The sequence below is a fragment of the Propithecus coquereli genome, unplaced genomic scaffold, assembly GCF_000956105.1.
Source record: "Propithecus coquereli isolate 6110/MARCELLA unplaced genomic scaffold, Pcoq_1.0 Scaffold7, whole genome shotgun sequence".
Lineage (NCBI taxonomy): Eukaryota > Metazoa > Chordata > Mammalia > Primates > Indriidae > Propithecus > Propithecus coquereli.
Window position 1 is genome coordinate 2,965,294 of NW_012153062.1, and position 24,534 is coordinate 2,989,827.

General features: G+C 33.3%; 1 protein-coding gene across 6 annotated transcripts in view; it reads right to left on the reverse strand.

Annotated features, from left to right (window-relative positions):
• Window positions 1–24,534, reverse strand: part of PTBP2 (polypyrimidine tract binding protein 2) — a 78,576-nt gene that overhangs the window by 11,466 nt on the left and 42,576 nt on the right. For all 6 annotated transcript variants that reach the window (XM_012661136.1, XM_012661135.1, XM_012661134.1 and 3 more), the window contains 3 exons: window positions 20,586–20,750; window positions 20,384–20,494; window positions 16,599–16,794 (listed from right to left, as the gene is read on the reverse strand). In XM_012661136.1, coding sequence (XP_012516590.1) covers window positions 16,599–16,794; window positions 20,384–20,494; window positions 20,586–20,750 — 472 coding nt within the window. The remainder of the gene's footprint in view (window positions 1–16,598; window positions 16,795–20,383; window positions 20,495–20,585; window positions 20,751–24,534) is intronic.

The window sequence follows — 24,534 nt, forward strand, 5'->3', positions numbered from 1 at the left end:
CTTAGCACCCTTTATCCACTTTTCAATTACAAATGAACTCAGAATACTTTCATCCCTAAAATTCTTACATACCAGTTTATTTTTCAATAAATGTTAGTTCACTAAAGAAATTAATTACATGTTTTTTTTCTTTTTTACCTTCCCATGATAAAGGAACAACACCCAAACTAAATGAAGCTGATTTCATGACATACCTGGCCCTTACCACTGTCGTTCGGTAAGTTCACATTTTATTTCTTCTCTCTTTCCAGCCTTCTTGAGCATTTCATAAGCATCTGTTGTTACCTTTGGTTTCAGAGATCTTAATCTTTTAGTTAAGTTTTTGACCTTTTTACTTTACAGAAATTACTATGACCTTTCACTGGCAGTCTGAATACTGGCAGTCTTTAATATTCACAACCCTTAACCTAAGTTTTTCCTCCAAATTGTTCTATAATTCAGCCTTTATGCCTTCTCTCCAAGCACTGTATCAGTGGAATCATATGGTTCTCATTTAATATTCTTGCTTTGGATGAGTTTATATTACAGCTTTTTTTCCCATGCCATTTTTTAGGAGCTTCTTCTTTTCCTATTTCTCCCCTTTTCTTTTTTTTGATACAACTTTTTGCTTTGGAAAGTTTCCAACATATATAAAAGTAAAAAGATTAGACTAATGAACCCCCATATACCCATTACACAGGTTTAACAACAACTCATGGGCAATCTTGTTTCATCCACTCACTCATTTTATTTTTAAAGTAAATCTCAGAAATAAGGATCTAACTTTAAAATAGAAAAGTCTCGAAGTCTAATATTTACTAATGTACAGTAGTCTTTGATGACTCCTTGGATACACCAGTGTGGATCTTTTCAATCAACTATTCTACTGCATTACTAACTTCTCCATGTTAAATACTACAGCTTTACACTTCACAGGTCATTTCCATTTAACATTTAATGGATAAGTTCATTCGTTACCAAGTGCTAGTATAAAGATACACTCCTAATTCCTACGCACGCACACACATACACTGTAACTTGCATACTCTAGGAAAGTGACTTCTCCACACTTAATTTTTAACATTGTTCTTCAGTATTTTCAGATAGCTTTGCTTGAATGCACAGAACATTTAACCTAAGTCAACAACAACACAATTATTTAATAATAGTGGAAACGCCAGATGTAGTCATTATATTGTCAAATCATCCCCTTGTTTTCCTGCCTTTAATTAGCTACCTTTAAGTAGAAAAAGTAACTTAAAAATTCTGTTAAATTCCATAGTCTTTATGAGATCCAGCTGATGCCCCCCCCCCCAAAAAAAAGGCAAAACTACCAACTGCAATACGTGGCATACAGAAGAAAAAATGTTCAGTACTGAGCCTCATGTTCCTTTTTTTTTTTTTTTTTTTTGAGACAGAGTTTTTGCCCGGGCTAGAGTGAGTGCCGTGGCGTCAGCCTAGCTCACAGCAACCTCAAACTCCTGGGCTCAAGCGATCCTACTGCCTCAGCCTCCCAAGTAGCTGGGACTACAGGTACGCGCCACCATGCCCAGCTAATTTTTTCTATATATATATATATTTTTAGTTGTCCAGATAATTTCTTTCTATTTTTTTTTAGTAGAGACGGGGTCTCGCTCTTGCTCAGGCTGGTCTTGAACTCCTGAGCTCAAACAATCTGCCCGCCTCAGCCTCCCAGAGTGCTAGGATTACAGGCGTGAGCCACCGCGCCCAGCCTCATGTTCCCTTTTAACAATAAAAAGACTTTCTTAAAATAAAAAAATCCAAAAATATAGGACCCACTCTTTCCCACAATAAAAAATTAAACCAGTTTAATTTCTGGTTTCTTTTCACTTCTAACAGTCAAGAAGTGATTCTCAGTGCTCACTAAGCCAGAAAGACTTAATTGAGAAACTAATTGTAATTAGCTGCCAAAATCAAAATAATCTCAGAAATCAGATCACAAGCATTTTCTCTGTACATCTCTTGACTCCAAACACAGTCTACTGTTTATTAAAATACTCTGTATCTCCCATTTATCTACTAGAATTGTCTGGAACTTTGTATCCTACAGTGAAAAAGCTGTCAGACTTTTTGGTCTCAGGACCCTTTTACACTCTTAAAATTACTGAGGACCACAAAGTTCTCGCTTACGTGGGCTGTATCTATTGATATTTATCACTTCAGAAATTAAAACCAAGAACTTCTTAAGGCACAGGTCACACTTTCACACATTCTATTAGTCTTCAGAATGATGTAGGGAACACCACTGTACTAAGAGAATGAGAATCAAAAAGGCAAAAAACATTTTAGTATTATCCTAAAAGTTCTCACTTTGTAGACCTCCTTGAGGTCTCAGGAACGCCCAAAGATCTCTGGAAAACATTATGTAAACCTCTATCATATACATATGCTTTGTACATATGGAGTGCTCAAAAAAGTACATAGGAATTTAAAAGATGCATTTACTCACTTCAAAGAAAAGAAAATACTGTAATATATGACAGATTTAGTAAAAAATAAAATGCTGAGTTAAAGTACACACTACTGACACTTCCAAAATTTATATATTTATATTACATTTTATATTTATGTTATAATACATATTTATGTTATATAACATAATATACAATACATAATATGTATTTGTATTTTTTAAAAAGAATGCTAAGTTAAATTATACACTGACGCTTTCAAAATTTATAGTTCCAAGTCACCTATTATTCATTTTTCCCTGTTGACATCACAAGAAAAATTACTAATTCATAAAATACATACAAATTTATCAATCTACTTAAATTCAATATCTATCTAAACATACAAGCCTAAGGTTAATACTTCATTTTTATGAAGAATTATTTCTTCTGAGATACTTTTACCGTGCCACCAACATACAATTAAACAATCCAATAAAAATTACTCACCAAAAAGTTTAAAGGTGAGAAAAACTTACCTAAAAAAGCCTTAAATATTAAGAAATAATTGTTTTTAAAATACATTTTTTTCTTGAAATCTGGGTTTTACACTGGAGATGACTTGGTGTCATAATATTGTTTAGAACATAACATCAAGCCTTATCATGGAAAAATGGTGAGAATTTTAAAAATAATTAAAATGAATTTAAAATGATAATTTAGAATTAAAATATCTAGGGTAAAGCCCTTTTTTAGTGTGGTAGCCCCAAGAGACATTAAAAAAAAAAAGGCCAGAGAATGCTATATTTTAATAAACAATATGGTGCTTAAGTGAAATTAAGACTACTAATTTTCCAGTGAGAAAAATTTGGGTTCAAAATAGATACAATTTACCTCTTTCTAATAAGGAGGTAATGGAAATCTTACCCAAAAGTAGAATGTAAGCTGTTAGGACCCCAAATGTCCTTACTAACGCTAATTGATAGTCTCCTAACTTGTCCACTTACTTCCACCATTCTGGGCCACTGTACTACTAAGTCAGGTAGTAGGTCAGCCTATAGTATGATGCAAGAGTGCTTTAAGAGATAAGGGGCAGTCGCCATCTATCCTTAATGCCACTAGTATCTATTTCTCTACCATATTTCCTCCCCTGGGCTGATATCCTAAAAAAACTACTTAAGCTACCTTTACACAGTTCTGAATCACTGGAGTAGTCTTAAGTTTTTATTGGACTTTTAATGCCTCTGAGCATAAATTCCACAATTTTCCTCAGCATACTCTTCTCTGAAAAATTACTTGGTCAATCAGGTATAATGTTTTCTTAGGTTTAATCTAAATGTTGTCGGCTGCAATAAAAATATAAAAACCTACAAAATATTTCATGATGCACTATTTATACAATAATGATAAATTCTGGAAAAAAATCTGCGCTGTATTTTTCATATAAATATTAACTCTCAGCTATTAAAGACAATAAATTTACCATGGTCCCTTTGTAAGAGTTATATAAAATGTGTTACATACATTACATACACTGACTCTAATATTTAGATTACTTTTAGCTATAAAAAAGTTGTAATTTTAATTTTTATTATTAAAATCTTTAGCTAAGGCAGCAAGTATACTGGAAAAAACACTTTTAAGCACATTGATAAGGAGGGATAAAAATGCCTGTTTTACTCCCAAGATTGTTATAAGAATAAAATAATGTAAAAGAGCTTTGTAAACTGTCCTATGTTGAAGAAGGTGTTGCAGGGATCCTATTCATATGAAACGATCCCCATCAGGTGGGCCAACCAGACATCTTGAGTATCAGTAATTTTACAAAATTCTTGTGTTAGTTCTGACACTGTATTATTACTAACCCTTCATCCACTGAAACTGACGGACACCCAGCCATGTATATGATAGAGACCCAAAGTCCAGAGGGAAGAAGTGATATAAATTATGTACCCAACCCTCTTCCCTTCATTTCATATTTCACTGAAACATATAGGCATCCCTAACTTTGCCTGATTCAACTACAGAATTATACTTATTAATTTATTTTAAATCATTTACAAATTCTATAATTTTTAATTAACTTTCTATTTTAGAACAGTTTTAGATTTACAGAAAACCTGAAAACTTTACAGGCTTCTTTTATGACCTGAGCACCCCACTTCCTCCCCCATTATTAATACATTAGTATGGTGTTGCAATTAATTAACCAGTATTGATATAATATTAACTCAAGTTCATTCTTTATTCAGCTTTCCTTAGTTTGTACCTAATATCCTTTGTTTATTCCAGGATCTCATAGTACATTTAGTCATCATTTATCCTTAGGTGACCTTAAAACTGTGACAGTTTAATCTATGATTTTTAAGAACGTAGGACTTGTTTTATCCTTCCATTTCCCATTCTAAAACTTCCAGCCAAAGACATTTATATTATTTCTCTTTTGGTCTTCTTTTCCATCTTCAAGACATCTGGTAGTTATCAATCTTGTGTACTAATGAACAGAAGAGGACTGGTGGTGGGACTCTAAGGCTTTTTCTAATTCTTAAAGTACAGCGGCCCTCCATATCCCTGGATCCTGTATCTGTGAATTCAACCACCTCAGATCAAAAACATTCAGGGGTAAAAAAATGATGCTTGTATCTGTACTGAACATATACACTTTTTCTTGTCATTATTCCCTAAACAATACAGTGTAACAACTATTTACAAAGCATTTATGTTGTACTAGGTATTACATGTAGAGATGATTTAAAGTATATACAGGAGGTGGTGCATAAGTGATATGCAAATACTATACCATTTTATATAAGGAACTTGAGCATCCATGGATTCTGGTATACAGGAGGCAGGGGAGTTCCTAGAACCAATTCCCCATGGATATTGAGGGGATACTTGTATGGGGTCCTGGCTGAGGACAGCATTTTTTATATTTTATTTCCTGATCTGAAAATAAAAATTTTACTTTAGATAAGAATGACAACTGCTATTCTTTCCTCAACAATCCAATCCTCTTCCGCCAACCTTTCCTTTAATTCCAATTTTTCTGTATAGAATCCATTCTCTTTTCTACCATTAACAACTGCATTTTTGTTCAGCTGGTTCCTTAGAGAAATTTTTTAATTAAAAGCTTACCTCTGTTCTAATGAAACTTCTTCTACATCCCTCTCAAAAAGTCATTTTTATCTCCCTAAATCTTTCCCAAAGGGAAGAAAAAAGATGCATTATTCATCATTCTACCTCACCACCCAATGTTACTTTCACACTATTGCTCTACCACCATTGATGGGGGCAGCTTTTGAAGTCAATGCCATCTAATCATACCACAATCTTTCTCATCAAAATAGCCACTGGGTCACTGGGACACTTTCCTTACATAAAGCCTTTGGCATCTGGTGTTATTCCCTTCTACTCCCTTAGTCCCTACCTACATAATCCTGTGTGATCTTTCCAATACTACAGTCTCATGATTTCTTAAAAACTTTTACTTTGATGGATTTTACTATACCAATCCATTTTAGCAACTTCTTTTGCTATATCTTTTTCTTCTCTCTTTTTTTAAATGGCCATTCATTTAACCTTTGAATCCCCTTTCCTGACTTCACTCTTCTTGATCCTATTACCACGCAACACTGAACCCACTTTTGGCCTTTATAGTGACCAGTTCCCTTTCTATTCTCCTTTGGCTTGACTTTACCATATAGCCTAAGCCTTTTGGCCCAATACTCTGTTCATGTGCTATTACTATTCCTTTAACACTGTAATTCCAGACTTAGACAAATTCAACCTTATGTGTGTCTATGCTTTCATATGGGTTGGATAAGTATTAGAGTAAAATTCTACAGATATTTTGTTATCTACTTTTACCTGATTTCCTACTCCATTTTCCAAAGAGTTCCCAACAAATTCAGTAGACTTAAGTCCTTTATCCTACTTTCAACCTCCATATGTTCAGCAAATCTTATAATATTCAGACTGGAACTCTCTCAGATTTTTTTCAACCAACTTCAAAGTCCTCATGTTCTTTTTCCCTTTCTTCGTAACAACACAGAATGGTGAAAAGAAAGAATAAAGACTGTAAAGCTGATGATTTCAGTTTTGGCTCCAACTCTGCACCTCAATTTCCATGTGAACTTGATAAAAATCCCTTCTAGTCCTCACAATGGACCTAAAACTATCTCTATATTTTCCACGCTCCAACATTTCCACCATACTCTTAATCTAATCCATCATAATCAATTCTAGGACTCAGAAATAAATACAAGTTAACATGTAGCAAGCATTCATTATATGCCAGGCACTGTACAAAGTTCTCCATGTATGAACACATTTAATCTTCACAAAAGCCTTAGATAGGTATTATTATCATTATGTCCATTACAAATGTGGAAGCTGAGAGGATTTGAAGCCCGTGCTCTTAATGATTATGCATACTGCTTCACTGAAAATATTCCGTCTTCGGTCCTGCTTTACTCCTAAACTACCATCCCATTTCTTCTTCCTTTCCATGGCACACTTCTTTAAACAGCAGAAGTGTGCTCTTATCACATTTATACCCCCGATTCCTTGTAATTTGATTTATACCTATTCTCGTGAATAATATTATGTTAACTACTGGACTGAACAGCCATTTCTAATTTTATTTATTCAATCCTCAATTTCTATTTATTTTATCCACAATATGAATGTGCACTGCTTATATTTTTATGTCAATGCTTTAATCCTCTTGCTCTCTTATAACTGGAAAAGCTTAAGCCAGTGTTTCAAATATCACACCTCTGGTCTGTGAATTCACAACCCCACAGAACTCCTGCCCAAGAGTAGGCTGAATTTCCTACTCTCTAGTGGACTCCTCCACATGCTTCCCTCTTCATAAGCAATCCTATCACTAAGATGCCAAGTCCTATTACTTTATGTATAATTTTCCCCATATTTCTTACTTTGCATTCTCATTTCATGTTCCTAGTTTAGATTTACAATTATATCTATCTTAGACAGTCTCCTATCTGGTATTCCTAGTCTCCATTTTCACCTCTCCAGCATACTCTGGAGCCACAGTTAATTTTTCTTAAAACTAATCTGGTCGTTTTTATGTAACTGCTTAAAAACAGCTCATGAATCCTTCACAGCAAGGGTTCTTAACTCACTCCTTGGATGATCTGATGAAAGCCAAACAACTAAAATGTGGTCCACAATATGAGATGGTTACCGATACTTTTAAGTTCATGTTTGATCCTAAAGGAGTCTAAGAATGCCTGCATAAAATTCACACTCCTTGGAGAATAGCAGTTCTAAGATCTTGTCTTTTAATAGCTCTTTCTAGCATCATTACATTTCGTATTTTCCCAATTACCCTGTATGTCACTTGTAAGTGAAAATCTGTCACTTCTAAAACATGGTATATACTTTATTACATTTGCTCATGCTATATTTTTGGTCCATAAAACCCTCCCAATTTCTCCTTTTCTTGATGAATTACTCATTCTATTATGTACTAATACCACACTGACTCTATTAAATATTTCAATTTGCATCCAATCAGAGCTACTTGTGTTTGCTGCCTCCACAAGATTGTAAGCTTTATGAAGACAGAAACTTTGTTATTCTTCCGGGTCCCTGCAGTGACTGCTGAATAATGCAATAAATTAATAAACCAGGATAACGCTGAAGTGAGGCAGTATCCTTCTAGGAATATGAAATGCCCATGGCAATTACTTAAGGATAGCAGAAAAATCTAGAAAACGGAGGCAAATAAGGGTAGATTCAGAGACAGGATTTCACTGTTAAATCAACAGGAAAATAATATAAAGTTAGAAATAACTCAGGAAAAATACAGATCAAGAAAGAATCTAAATGAAATGCTCTATATGTATCTAATGCTTTTTAGAGTTGCTGACAAAATTTGCATGATTTTTACCTCCTTGGAAAGAGGCACATTTTATACTATGGTCACAAACATATACGGTTTTCTTCCACTAATTGCAGGAGCAGCAGTAATACACTTCTTTAGAAGGCTTTTCTTTGTTTTGGCCATACCATATATATAACCATCAACTCTTAAAAACACAAAATTTTTTCAAAATAAATCCTATGGCTTGATTTGATTTAAATCTATCTTTATACAGAAAATCTTCATTATCCAAAGGCTGGAGTTGATCACCACAGATAGAATCCCAGCTGTATGGCCTTTAAAAGAGGAAGGTAACGGAAGGTAAATAAAGGATTAATAACGAAAGAAATTTCTTAAAACTACAGCTGAGAACAGTATGATGGATAATCATAATAGATCAGTTTAAGCAAGACTATGTGACCATCCATTCAGAACTTTATATATTAAATAAAAATTCTGCCTTGGAGAGTTAAAAGAAGGCTTGTGCGTAACACTTTAGTCCTATAAAATAAGCTATTCCACTGAGAATGTCAATCAATAAGTAACTATGAACTGATGTAATAACATGTTTTTCCTAATGTTTACATCACATCAGTAACCCATAATACTTGAAAGTACTCAATTACCACCAAAAATATTTCCCATTGCTCAGAAGATAAAAATCATTCCAGATTTAAAACACATTCATTCAAATATTATATAAAATGGAATCAAAGTTGAATAAGCTCTCTAAAGGATATACTTTCAAATTAATTTGTAAATGAACAATTCTATCTACCTCAGCTCTTCCAACTTCTTTTCTAAAAGAGACATCTTAAGATTTAAAAATTAAAATTTTAAAAATTCAGCTACAATAAAGTAGAGGACAGTTCAATAATCTAAAAACTCAACATCATTTTCTAAGACTGTACACATACAGAAGGTATGTTCCAACTATAGTTTACTTCTTAGGTATTAAGACAGACACAAAATAAGAATCAAAGTTATAGGACAGTGAGTTAGGATAGGCATTTTCAGAGAATCAAAGTTATAGGACAGTGAGTTAGGATAGCTATTTTCATATGATTTCTGAGCAAATATTTCTGATTTATGCTGGACATGAGAAAATACTAGTTTTTAATTTATATATTTATTTTGGTGTTACTATGGCATGCATTGATTGATGTGTTTTAAAATCTATGTAGTTTAACATTTCTAGGACATACTTCTAGGATATTTGTGCAAATGTGATTATTTTAGTCTTTCTTGGAAGATATCTTTCAAATATCTTTGCAGTAGATGAGTTATTTGGTTTGATTTTATGGCCATTATTTTCTTTGCTATAATTAGTCTCACTAATGGAATATTACAGAATTTTATGAAAATCGAGATTTTGGCACATAAATGTTAATGTATAATTTATAAAAAAATAAAAATATAAATTCAGTTTACTGTATTTTGATTTGCATGTTATGTATCTATCCCTATTTTGTACACAATTTTGAATGGCTATATAAGAACAATACTCACTTTGGTTTTGTAATCATAAGATAACCAGGTTAAACACGGAATGGACTTGGCAACAAAAAATATCTTAGTATGTGAAAAAAGAAAATTAAAACTATGGGACTTACATATTTGCTACATGTATGACATTATTCTAGATAACTATTTCACAGGGGGAAGGAAGACAAGCTAAAAGGCCAAGGTAACCTATAGTACCTTTTATTCTATTGTTGATTACTAAGGAGCATGGACTTTGCAGCCAGACTATCTGGCTTTGAGTACTAACTCAGCCACTCACCAGTTATGAGAATCTGACAAACTGCTCTTTGTGCCCTAGTTTTCAGATCTGCAAAATAGAGGCAACAATGGTAACTGTGTTTAGAGATGCCAGGATTAACTCAAATGTAAAGGGCTAAGAATAGTGCCTGGCACACAATACATAGTAACAGCTATTATTAAGATTCCTATGCATCAAACCAACTTTTCGTTCCTAGGATTAAATGAATTTCCATTCTATAGTATTGTATCTTGAATGTTTTTGCCACAAAATAATGACATGAACTCTAAGCAACAGAGATGGAATCTAAGTAACTGTTCTTAAATTAATATTTTTCTAGTTATTCCTAGGGTAGGAACTATTACGAAGGGATCTATGTAGGCATTCTGATAGTGAGGTCAAATTTTTATATGGAGATCCAATAATGGTAGAAAAACAGCTAATCCCTTCTATTAATACTAATGATCCAAAAAAACCCCTCACTTCTTAGAAACTGGCATAGGGACCTTTATAAACCCTTTTCACTGGGGTTTCTTTTTTTTTTTTTTTATTTCAGCATATTATGGGGGTACAGATATTTATGTTACTTATGTTGCCCTTGCCCCCCTACTGGGGTTTCTTTTTAAAAAAAGTCTACTTTAATGGCCTACATCACAATAATTAACTAAAGGTAGCCATACTAACTCATGAATATATCAAGCAATACTTTTGTGCTTTTTAAGTTCTGGGGCTACTGAAAAACCCCAAAACTCTGAAACGGCATTCATCTCTGGAGGACACTGAAACCCTGAACATCCTTAACGTATTAAATAATATCAAAAGACAGTGAATCTTGTTTCCTTTATAACACATACACTCATACAAGGAAAAAAAAACACAGCATTATCTATATATACTGTAACAAAATATATAGGTGACTGCTGTTACCTCACTGCTACAACACTATTTCCAATTTATCTAGTTTTGTAGTTTTTCCCCTCATTGCTGTGATGAAATATATTAATAACATATATAACATAATGTTCCACAAAAAATGTCTGTTTTTACTGCACATCTTCTGGACTCCTATTCAAAAAGAATAAACAGACACAGCACTGACTACACATACAGATATACACAACAACAAAAAACACGTAAGGGATGTTAATCCTTTAATTGAATAGGTAACTCACACTCAGCTGGATATTATTTTTACCTCACAATAAGCTAGAAGGGAGAAGTGATTTAAATCTATTGGTATTTACTGAGAAAAATATTCATTCTTCCTGGCTCTTTTTTTTTATGGGGACAAATTCCTTTTGAGAGAAAGATACCTATATTTTAACTAACTTTGTTTAGTCCTTAAGTACCCCCTTTCCTTTTTTGGGTCACTGGACAAGGACAAATTAAATAATTACATAAATAAAAATGCTTACCTCTAAGCTAAGGTCACCATTTCAAACCACTCTGTGGCTACTAGAACCTGCAAGCAACCAATAGTTTCTAAAGTTTCAAGCACGTGTTGGGAAGAGTCCATGTTGTACTCATTCAGAAACTGCTCTAAGTACTTACTTTCAAACAAAAGCTGGGCATCCACTTTTTCCAGGTAAAATTAGCAAATAAATGCAAGAATCTCACTAACTGTTCTGCACAAATCAAAGTAGACAGCTCTAACTGGTAACAAAAATTTCTACTTTATAAAGATTTTCATCTAATTAATGCAGAAGGAGTATGTGAATTGGGGGGGCTGCAGTATCTGTAACCACCCTGCCCATGAAATAAATTAAGGCAGCAATCATTAGTGGATATTAAAATCATTAAAACCACAACCAGTCTTAAAGCATCACTAAAATCACCAAAAGTGGGATAACCAGATATAATTTGCCTCTTACTGAGACATAATATGAAGCACAAAGAACATCTATATAGTATTCTTGCTTAAAAAAAAAATCAAAAAAAATCAAAAAAACCCGGACTGTAAATTTTATCAAGATGACACTACAAGGAAACAGCCAGACCAATCTAATCTGTGAAACTTTGTAAAAGAATTACTAGGTCTCTTCATTAAGTAAATGGAAATGGGGTTGGGGGTAAAGGGAAAGGACCGTAACAACAGACTGAAAGAGACTTGGGAGACACAACCACCAAATGCCATGTGGGGCCCCTGACAGGATCCTATTTTGAACAAATCAAATCTAAAAAACATTTTTGAGGTAAAGAGGGAAATTTTAATAAGTTGGGTATTTGATGATATTAAGAATTGTCACTGTCAATTTTGGTGTGAAAATCATATTGTTTGGTAAGAAAAGGTAATTACTTTAGAGATACTATGGGTAATATTTGAGAAGACATGTCATGATGTCAAGGATTTGTTCTAAAACACAACAGAAAAAAAATGAATAGATAAAAACAAATGTAGGCAATACTGAACTATGATAATGGGTATGTGGAATTCATTATATTAGTATATAACTGAAATCCTTGATAATAAAAAGTTAATAAATACTAATAAATATTCCTATGTGAATGACCCATTCAAAAGTAAAGAAAATCAAAGCTGTCAGAAATCATTTAAAAATAAGTTAACTTGTTAATTTTATGTATCACAAACAAAGAAAAAGTAAATTCAGTTTAACAGTTAAACAATACTGCACCAACAGATATGTACCAGGACAGATTTAAAAGACATGAATTAAATTACAAACTTTTTTCTATAGCAGTAATCCTCAACTCTCGCTACAAAGTAAAACCATCTTGGGATCTTAAAAAAAATATGAATGCCAGAGACTCACTCCCACTGATTCACAGTCTGGGTTAGGGCCCAGTAACTTCAACGTGCAGCAAAAGTTTGAAAAACACTGTTCTGTAAAGGCTAAATATTTACCTTCATAAATAAATGTTTGCTAATCTGTTCACAATTTTAAATATTTTAATGTCAACAGATTTCTTATTAAAAGTTTGTTTTGCTTTTCTTTTAAGACCTTATGATGAGAATGCCTATTACTTCATTCAACTCAAAATACATGCAAAGCTCTAAAGTAACTATTCTTTGTATGCATTATCTGCCCTAATTTTTAAAACGTAGACAACATGATCATGAATAATGACTTCTAGCAATTTTTCTAAAAGTGAACTATCCCTTAATAAATTAACTACATTTCTTAACATGATAAAATAATCATTATAATGATGTCTCCATTTATAATCTCGAGGATTTTTGATCACCTTGTTCTTTAAAACAGAATATGTAAATGACTAATAGTCTGCCAGGTTTGTGATTAAGTATTTAGAGGTCAGATTTTTAACTAATTACAAAGCACTGTAGGTCTCCCTTCTCTGAATAAATTACATTTTCTGAGGTACTGTAATCCCTAGCATTAAAAGAAACAGAGAAGCCAAACATAAATGCTAGTCTTAAAAAATTACTATGCAAAATAAGTTAAAATTTATAATATTGATTCTATAGTAATTAAATTCAATCAAGTGGCTAGATATATTGTAAAGTGAATGAAACCCCTCAAGTATTTAGTGGAAGACTATCACCTTATATTTGTGTTCTTACAAAATCTTTGAAATAAAGGGGGTACTCTATCAGTTATTTCATTTTGAACAAGAACTGTTTGAAGACTACTGAGCAGGCAATGAGTCCCATCAATAGTAGTTTGGTTTTACTTCGAAGTCATCTGATCAAGTATTATTGTAGGGAAAGAAAGATGGAAAAGATTTAGTTATTCCCAAAGGCATGACTTTACTAATGCAATATTGGATGTCACTGTAAAGGGTGTGTGAAAACCACATAAAGAGCAAAACAGTTAAGGAATTCCTACTAAAGATCATATAATATCCACCAAACGTGTGAAAAAAAATTATCTTCATGTCCTGCAAATGGATACCTTTGGATTGAGATCAATTCATTAAAGAGATAAATTATTTTAAAATAGTTTTCCAAAAACTGACCAGTGTAAAATAGGTGAATAAAGCTGAAGGCTCAACTCATACCAAATATGAACATGATATCATTTATAAGCATTTTACAAGAATTACTGTACATCCCAATAGAAGGAATGCAGATAACCAATTTAGAGAATTGTAAATACTGAATAAGCACTTAACAACTGCAAACTAGATTATAAAAGAAAATAATAGACATTTTCTTATCAAATTAATATCTTAGCCTATAATCCTAGCACTCTGGGAGGCCAAGGCAGGTGGATCGTTTGAGCTCAGGAGTTCAAGACCAGACTGAGCAAGAGTGAGACTGTCTTTACTAAAAATAGAAAGAAATGAGCTGGACAACTAAACACACATAGAAAAAATTAGCTGGGCATGGTGGCGCATGCCCATAGTCCCAGCTACTTGGGAGGCTGAGGCAGTAGGATTGCTTGAGCCCAGGAGTTTGAGGTTGCTGTGAGCTATGATCTCGCCACCGCGCTCTAGCCCAGGTGACAGAGTGAGACCCTGTCTCAAAAAAAGCAAAATTTATTATTACTTTTTAAAAAATTTCACTCAGGTCATGAGATCATAAGGAAAACGGTGATGAATTCTCCATCAGAAGAATCCAGGTATCTTCTAACCATGTCTCCACCCGGGATCCCTCTCCATCTAAATATACCCACATGGGCAAATGCACATAGCTCCTTAGGGTGTAAGGAGTGACTGCTATCCTTTGTTGATGCTAGCTCGAGTTTCTTGGTATTTTATCTTTAAATGGTTTCTTGAATGAGCTGCACGTGAATTTTTTTTTTTTTTTTGAGACAGAGTCTAACTCTGTTGCCTGGAGTAGAGTGCCGTGGCGTCAGCCTAGCTCACAGCAACCTCAAACTCCTGGGCTCCAGCAATCCTACTGCCTCAGCCTCCCGAGTAGCTGGGACTACAGACGTGCGCCACCATGCCCGGCTAATTTTTTTTCTATATAGATTTTTAGTTGTCCAAATAATTTCTTTCTATTTTTAGTAGAGACGGGGTCTCGCTCTTGCTGAGGCTGGTCTCGAACTCCTGACCTTGAGCGATCCACCCACCTCTGTCTCCCAGAGTGCTAGGATTACAGGCGTGAGCCACCGTGCCCAGCCTGCACATGAATTTTTTAACTTCTCAGAAACTGCATGTAAAATCTTGATGCCATCATCTACTTTATCTGAGTATTCTGAGTAACGTTATCTGACAAGTGCTTAGTAGAATGTCTAGGACCTAGAAGCTACTTGATATATGTTGACTCTTTTCTATAATATAATCTCCATCAGTAAGAATTTAATAATCTGTAGTAATAATTATAAGCAAGGGCTATGTTTTACTCATCATTGTCTCGCTCTTGACTTTGCCTTTAAAAACTGCACACTATGAAACAGTCAATCTTATTAATTTGCAAGGAGAATTGAGGGAATTAAGACTTAAACTAGGCCCACACATTGATTGATAGAGATTTTGTCAGGAAAAAGGGAAAGCAACCCAAAGTATCTACTAGAGTCATGATAAACAGCTAAGGCTCGTGCCAGATGTATCAGGAAAATTCGAATAAAGGGTCAGTTTTGTTTGAAGTCACCAGAATTAATTTCAAATATCAGCTGTTTCTCTTGTGCATTAGATTGTCTCTCTCCACATTTGTGTCACTTAGATTTCATATTTAGAAGTGAATAGGATGATTGTTATATATCCACATTAAATAAATATTTCTAAGAATTACTTCATTATAATACTTTTTTAAATGATGGATGTAAACTAAACTGTAAGAGTTAGTGTATCAACTACCAATTATGGGTTCCACGGGGATTAAAACCCTGACTTAAAGATAATCATACAAACACCAGAAATCAAGAAATAATTTCCTAAACACATCAAATAAAACTGTAAAATTCCACCTTAACATAAATCACTTCGTTCATTTTACTTACAAATTAACATTTTCCCTTGTTTTTTCTCCCTTCGACTCCATCAACTATTAGCTGCATATTTTTGAATGTATTTTTATTAAGTGGCTCAAACCCATTGTGGGACAAAGTGAAATGATTAAGACAAAATAGAAATAAACAGCAAAATAAACTTTATAGAAAATTTCTTCTAGTTTAAATTATTTTTGAAAGGGGCTAAAATATGCTTTGAAAACACCTGTATGCCTACTCTCATTACATATGTTTTGTCTATTAACATTTCACTGTTTCCACGCAGCACTGAACTTAAACAATCAGATCAGCCCTAAAGAACAGGCACAGGGCCTTAGCCTTAGAGAGTATGACAAGTTTAAAGTGTAAATATTTATTTCATTAAGAATTCAACAGTATTTCTCCATTAGAACTTCTGTTCTAATGAACTTCTTTTGTTTTGGGAGTGGTGTGAAAGAAAGACAAGGAAAGGGTGGTAAAAGGAATAAAACTAATATAATTTTAATTATGCTTATGAAGGACACTTTAGGTTTTTTCTAAAAGCACACATATGCCTTCTCACCTGAGAAAAACAAAACTCATAAAACCTAACAATTTGTTAAGGTCCAAAATGGGAGATTCATTATACTTACTGGAATTTAACAGTCATTTTCCCATTTGGCAAAATGGGAAAAAAGTGGTACAGGCAATAAAAATCATACCTAAGAGGGATGTCTCCTTGGCAAATGCTGCAGCAATAGCTGGGTCCAATGCAGGTTGTCCATCCCCAGATGGAAGATCAGGTCGAGTATAATCCCTACTTTTATCATTGTTGTATTTTACATTCAAATTCACAAGTTTGGAAAAATCAATCCTTAGGGTACAGCAAGCATTATAAATATTCTGACCATCTAGGGCCTGTAAAAGTGAATGAAGTATATTAGCAATCTAAAATAAGGAATAAAAATTAGCAAAGTATGATTTCTGACAATAAAACTCAACAATGAAAACCTGCACATAAAAGCTACCAGGGAAAGAATTCAAATTTCATACATCATACTTTGCTGTTCCAGCTGTATTTGTATTAGTTTCCACCTGAAACTATCTTCTTTAAATAGAAAATGCTACTTAAATCTAAAATACAACCAATTAAAAACCATGCTAATACTTTTAATTATAAAAAATAATTTAAAAAAAATTAGTAAGGGTCAAATATAGTCAGTCCTACCAAAGTAGTACCATACTAGTATGCATAATAAAATTAATTTTGCTCTACATGTATTTATCGCTATATGGCAGTACTTATATGAATTGGTATAGTTTTCAAAGGTAACTGCAGTTTGATGCCACATTACATGACGTTGCTTCACTACAGCGTACAATAGCAATTCCCATGAAATAGGACAAAAAAACTAGTATCACTCTTAACTTGAAGTGTTCAACCTGAGTCAGGATATCTTGATAAAATTAGGAAATCCAATGTCATTACAGGAAAGTTCTATAACAGAAGAGTGTCAGGTCTAGGCTTAAAAGCCTAGACTCAATTACGTCATCTTGAGCAACTTAACCTCCCTCAATCTCAATTTCTTAAGCTGGAAAACAGAGATGATAATGGCTGCTATGCTTCCTCATAGAGTTAAGACTAAATAAAAGATCGTATATGTGAAAGTATGCTGTGAATTGTATGAGACTTTGCTGCTGTTATGATTATCTTGGTTTTTTTCCTGCTCCTGTATAATTACCATTTCTAGTACATCTAGGTAACTAGGGAACAAACTAGAGAATGGGGAAATATAGTGTTGATTTTTCAGTATTAGAATAAACACGTCCTGCTATGGAGAAAGTAAACCTCTATAGCTACTTAAGTATATAAAGCTTTCAAATATTCAACTATTCCTACTCTCTGGAAATACAAAACCTTTTTCCTTAATATACAAAATTAAGTTTTATGTGACTGTATTTACCAAGCTAAAAACTAACCTAAAAAATAATTCAACAGAAGTTCACCCACTTTCAATACAGTACTGGTAAAAACTCATTTCATACACATCAGGGTATGAATTACATTTAGGTTAGGCAAGGCACTTATCATCACATAAAAGTGGAAGCCAAGTATCAATTTTATCAGCCAGAATAAAATAACTATAAATTCAATACTCTGTTGTGTAAAGGCAAACAAAGCATTGAAAATAGGTATTACTTTACTCATGTAGCATTCCTATAGGGAAAATGTGAGAAAAGTAATAGAATCTATGTTTCTATACAGCATACGATTATCAAAAGATGAGTAGCATGATTGACTCTTAGGTGACTACTTCAATATTGTCAAACAAAGAACGATATGAGAAAAAATATGGCTTTGAATCATACTATCTACGTTAATGCTAAAAGTACAGTACCGATACAAAATTACCAAATCTTCACTAAGTAAACTTTTTTAGGGGCTGAGTTCTTCCCAAGCAACACTGAAATAGACTACCAAATCATCTACAATGAATATGCCAATCGTGAGAAAGCACTCCAAAAATGGACATTTCCTCTTTTAACATTTTAAAAAACATTTTTATGAAGATGGGAGATACACAAGTATGCCTAAGCGGTAAGAGCTAGAGAAATAAGCAAGTAACATGTACATTAAAACCACCTGTTAGCAAAAGAGGAGAGAAACCAAAGCTGAGGATGCATGAAAACAGGAATCCAGGCATTTTCAATAGCCGGCTAAAGTCAGGTGACCACAATAAGGAGTAAAAATCAAATTAAAATATATATACAAGCTCAATTCATGCTCATATATTTGTAAAATTCCAGAAAATAACAAGAGCACACAAACCAGTCCTGTGGTTCAGCAATCAGGAACACAGTAATCTTGCTGGAGCAAAGATTTCTGACAGTAAAAGCTCAAGATAATTTGCAGAAAGACCTTTCAAATGTGCCTACTCACAGTGAAAGTTTAGACAGTAAGCAAAAACAATCAGGAAAAATATTTTCATATAAATTTAAAATCTATGGCTAAAACATGATAATCAAAACACAAGAAAGATATTAGACACAAAGTGGATAGTTAAAACAGCACAATGAAACACTGCATATGGACTGAAAAATACAAAAAGCCACAATAAAACTATTTCCATTTTATCGCAATTTTTTTTTTATTTAGATAACTTAATTTTTTGAAAAGATTGTTGGGGATCAGATTTAACAGATGTTCAGAGAAACCTATGCCTGAAAAGACAATCATAGTATGATTAGATTATATAACCTGAGAACCAGTGAGTAGCAACACAATGGAAAGAAAGGCTATCTGAAAGGTAGACTGAAAAAAATCTCTACCTTACAGATAGTGTGCATTATGATAAATTATTCACCTCTGAAAAATCTTAGCATTCTGTTGTAACAGAGGAAGAAAAACCTGTTCTGTTTAGAATATAAAGTAATGGTCAGAAAAAAAATGAGATTATAGCACTTGGTAAACTATTACAATTGTATTATTACTTATACAGCCTTTCTGCTACCTAAAGCTATTTTTGCCTCCCAAATGAGATTCTGAGCATAGAAATGCAATGAAACAGAAACAAAAAATGTTCTGGGTTCCATGGAAGTAATCTTGATCTGAAGGAAGCACTGAAGTATTAGAGATCATAATTAGTCTGAAAGTAAAAGAAAGAGTGAAAGGGAGAAAAACAAGTAAGACAAATGTAAGTAAAGACAGTTGATTTAATGGTTTCCTAATAATGGTTTAATAATGAATTTTTAATGGCTTAAGAACGGAATAACGAGATATATGGCACAAAAAGTTAAAAAGATAGAGCAAAGTAGATTTAAGTAAGATATACAAACAGAAGATTAAGGCATTTGGAAGTAAAGATTTGCTACGCAGTTTTCAATGGTAGTCATGACATGGGCAAGTTTTACTTCTTTTAATTGTCTCTCACCCTCCATACATAACAACAACAAAAAAGACAAATGATGGGAATAAAAAGTAGACTAGGAATCTACTCAGAAAATCTGTTTTCTAAATATCTTTAAAAAGAATAGAGGATATAGACCTAAATAAACTGAGAGCCTATCATAGCATCTGAACCACATCTGTATTGATATATTTCAGCCAAATTATCTCAAAAACCAAATTTATTATTTTAAAACTCCCTCTGGAAACCACTTAAAATCCTTTACAAGTATGCATGCACAATACAATCCTGCTATCTTCTCAAGAGCACAAAACTTTTGTTGTACCTAAATCAAACAGAAATGTAAAATAATGCAAGTCTATGTTATGGATAATCACAGCTATCATTAGTCTAAAAATAAACATTTCTTTTTTATGACAAATACTAAGGTTTCCTAATATTATTTTAATGCTACCAATTTCTACCATCTATAATGCTACATGGTATGCTAAATTATGACAGGATTAATAAAATTAGCTATATTGACATATTAATATACAAAAATATATATATATCAATGAAAAAAAAAACCACCGTGGCAAAAAAAGCTCTAGACTTACTAATTTTGCTTGTTGAGCATTTACTGGATCACCATACTGAAGCAAAGCTTGAAACTGGTTATTTTTTGTAAATGTGATTATCTTCAATACAGCACCAAACTTAGAAAATATCTGTTAAAACATTAAAATCAAAACATTATTTATCTACTATATTATTATTTCTCTAATTTATAGGTAAGCAGGCAAATTAAGTTAAACTTACTTGGTGAAGAACATCAAGTGTTACAGGGTAGTACATATTGTCAATAATTATTCTAAGTACTGGACTCTGGGCTGGAGTCACTGCACTCTCACTCACTGTGGTGCCACTAAGAGGAGTATTTGCTGTCTGGACAGCTGTCACAGCTTGAAGAACTGCTTGAGCACGCTGAAAATTAAGATTAAGTAGTTTAGAAACACACCCATCATTGTCATATACTTTGCTACATACTATACTATTAGTTCATTTCTTTTCTAGAACATACATAAACAAAATTTAATGCTCACTATGTATTTTTGAGCATCTGCTATGAGGCAGGTATTATCTGTTCATAATTAAAATATTCTACTAGTGTTTAGTTAAAAAAAAATTATCTAGGTTTTGGGATCAACATTCAACAGGCAAAAATAGGCAATGTAATTTATTCTCAAAAGAACAAAATTTAGTTTGGCAGATGTACATAACCAGAAAATGTTTTAAACAGAAACTTTTAGAGAACAATAAAACTTTAATCTAACATTATTCACTAAATAAAACAGATACATGGTAAATCTCAACAAGGAGATTACTGGATTATTCAAAAGACCTCCTATAAAGCTTATTAATTCTAATATAATCTTTAAAAAGGAATCTTAGGATACAAATAAGTCTTTTTTCATACTATTAACTTCTGATACCAAAATTTTTAGAACAAAGACTGATGTGTACTCTGTACAAAACCAGAACATTTTCAGGAAAACTTTAAGATATAATATGAAGGATATTTCCCATACATTTTATGGTATCGAATATACGATTAATTGTAAAATGCGCTATTATTTTATGTGTGACTAATAAGATGTTGCCAATTAAACTCTGATGGATCAACCACTGCAAGATACATCTTGATTTACAAGATTTTAAAATGTGAAAAATAGGCCGGGTGTGGTTGCTCACTCCTGTAATCCTAGCACTCTGGGAGGCTGAGGCGGGTGGATTGTTTGAACTCAGGAGTTTGAGACCAGCCTGAGCTAGAGCGAGACCCCGTCTCCACTAAAAAAATAGAAAGAAATTAGCTGGACAACTAAAAATATATATATACAACACATAAGTGCACATATGAGAATAACATCTATTGGATGTTGGGCGGGGGGCTGGGGAGGGACGGGTATATGCATACACAAAGTGTGCAATGTGCACCACCCAAAGAATGCACATATTTGAAACTCGGACTTGGGGGGGAGGGTGGGCAAGGGCAACATACGTAACCTAAACATCTGTACTACCATAATATGCTGAAATTAAAAAAAAAAAAAATATATATATATATAAAAAATTAGCCGGGCATGGTGGCGCATGCCTGTAGTCCCAGCTACTTGGGAGGCTAAGGCAGTAGGATTGCTGGAGCCCAGGAGTTTGAGGTTGCTGTGAGCTAGGCTGATGCCATGGCACTCTAGTCTAGGCAACAGAGTGAGACTCTGTGTCAAAAAAAAATTAAAAAAAATAAAAAATAAAATGTGAAAAAAATATATATAATTGAATAAATACAGTATTTTTAGGAAATCTGTCAATCAAATCAAATGTTAAATGCTTCAAAAGAAAGCTTTTATTACTATTATGCCTTTCTTATTATCATTGTGACACATGCTCTGATAAGGAAATAATTCCTACCTTATCTGGGGTCAGAAAACATATATAACAATGACAAATACCTCTACATTGCCTTATAATTTGAAAAATCTATATTAGCAGATAAATAGGAATACAAACTGCACAGTGATGAATAAAAGGGAAAGAGAACACAAAAGATTTAGGGCATTTATGGGAATAAATAATAACAGCCATTTTGCTGAAATATTATATAACCAGGGATCATAGAGCTTGAGACTCAAAGAGTCCACATATTCATCTAGACCAACTACATCATTTAAATGCTATTTAAATAATAAACTGAAGTAACTGTGAATCATTAATTTAAACCCAACATTTTGAAACATGACAGATAGTTAACAGACACTTTTATATTACTAAGAAGTTATTAACAGGTAAAATTAGATTTCTAGAGCAACATTTATCTATTTAAATGTTTGAATATACTTCAAATATTTTAAGTAGCTCATGGCAATTTTATTTCTTCGTTAGTGAACATGTTCTTACAAATATATATCTATAACAAGAACTATGGACTACCACAAAGTAGAAAAACACTAACATCTACTGTTTCAAATAACAAAAAAAAATGTGTTTTTAAAATAGCAGTCACCTGATCATGGCAACTCTGTTACTCAGTCTGCTTTTCCTTACCAAACCCTCACCAGTATTATCTTGGGTATTCTTCCAGAGATATCATCTACATATATAAAGCATACATGTATATATCTATTATGTACTTTTTTTTAGTACGATTTATTGTTCTCCATCTTCCTTTTTTAGCTTAATTATGTGTTCCATATCAGTAACAAATGACTTCACACATGTCTTTTTCTAATTCATGGATTGCAGTTGGCTTGCCAAGCTAAATTTCAATTAATCAAAATATTGCACATACACAGTAAAGGACACAAATCCTAAGTGGATGAATATACCACAAAATATTCTACTGCTCCTAAACATTTGGATCATTTCCAGCTTTGAGCTACTACTACAGTGTTTCATGAGCTACCTCATATATATGTTTTGATATGCATAGATACACACACACACGTTTTCTCCGGTATCTAACTAAGGAGTAGATAATTACTAAGTCAAAGAACACATACATGCTCAACTTTAGTAGATATTTCAAGTTTTTAAAAATGGTTCTATATCAATTACATTCCCATCACTTATATATGAAAATTCAAGTTTCTTTACATTGTCATGTTACTTCTCTTTTTAATTTTAGTCAGTCTGGTATATACGCGTGGTTAGTATTCCCCTGTGATTTTAATTTGCATTTAAGGCCCTCAATCCAAATCTAATCCACTCTGTGTATCAGGATGGCTTTCTAAAGGAAAAAATAGCTAAAGGGAGACCTAAAGATATTTAGCAAATGGCCACATAAAGTGTGGGGTGGAAGGGTGGCGCAAAGGCAGGCAGACAAGCCACAATATTCCACATGTAAGTGAGAACACAGTGACATAATGGCAGCAAAAGACTGAAATCAACAGAAAGCATGCCAAGTTTGAGGATCTAGCATTACTTTTGGGACAGAAGCACAAGCAAATAGGACAGGACCAGCCATAAGACAGAGAACAAAAATAGCAGTGATCTGAGAAAGGGCCTTTATCCTGAACATGAAAAGGACCTACTGCAGGGAGGTAACTTAGATTTCAGAAGGATATACACCAGCTGCACTAGGGAAAAAGAATTCAAGAGGGAAAAGTAAGAAAGCAGATTAGTAAGAGAACTGTTGTAATAACAGAGCCAAGAGGTGACTAGTCTGAGAAATACAGTGGGAGAGATGAAGACAACTAGGCAGTTAATTAAGGTGAGTAAACTGATAGGTCTTGGTGATTTTATGAAGGGTTGTGGAAGAATTCATGGTTAACACATATTCATTTGCCACTCTTTGGTTATGAAATTCTATTAAAATGCCTATAGGTGAATGAATATAAAATGAAATAAACAAAAACACTGAACAGAGCAAAGGTCACCATTAGCTGAAAATAATTTTATTAAATTTTTAGAACACAGAAAATGAACCAAAGAGACAGAAGGCACAGTGAATACATAGCAAACAGGGGTTACACTGGTTTGCCACAGGAACCAGATCAGAAATTAGCAGGTTCACAGACGGGAGAGGGACAAAACAAAAGGATAAATGGAAAGTCTAGCTAATGAACAAACACAATGAAACACCTCTTTTCCCTCTCCTCTTGATCAACTTGCCCCTTCACCATTAAAAAAACAAAAACAACAATTAAAAAGCCTGGCCTCAAAGGAACCAGAAATTCTACAGTGAGTTTCTTGGCCAGGAAGAAAGGCCTCTTTG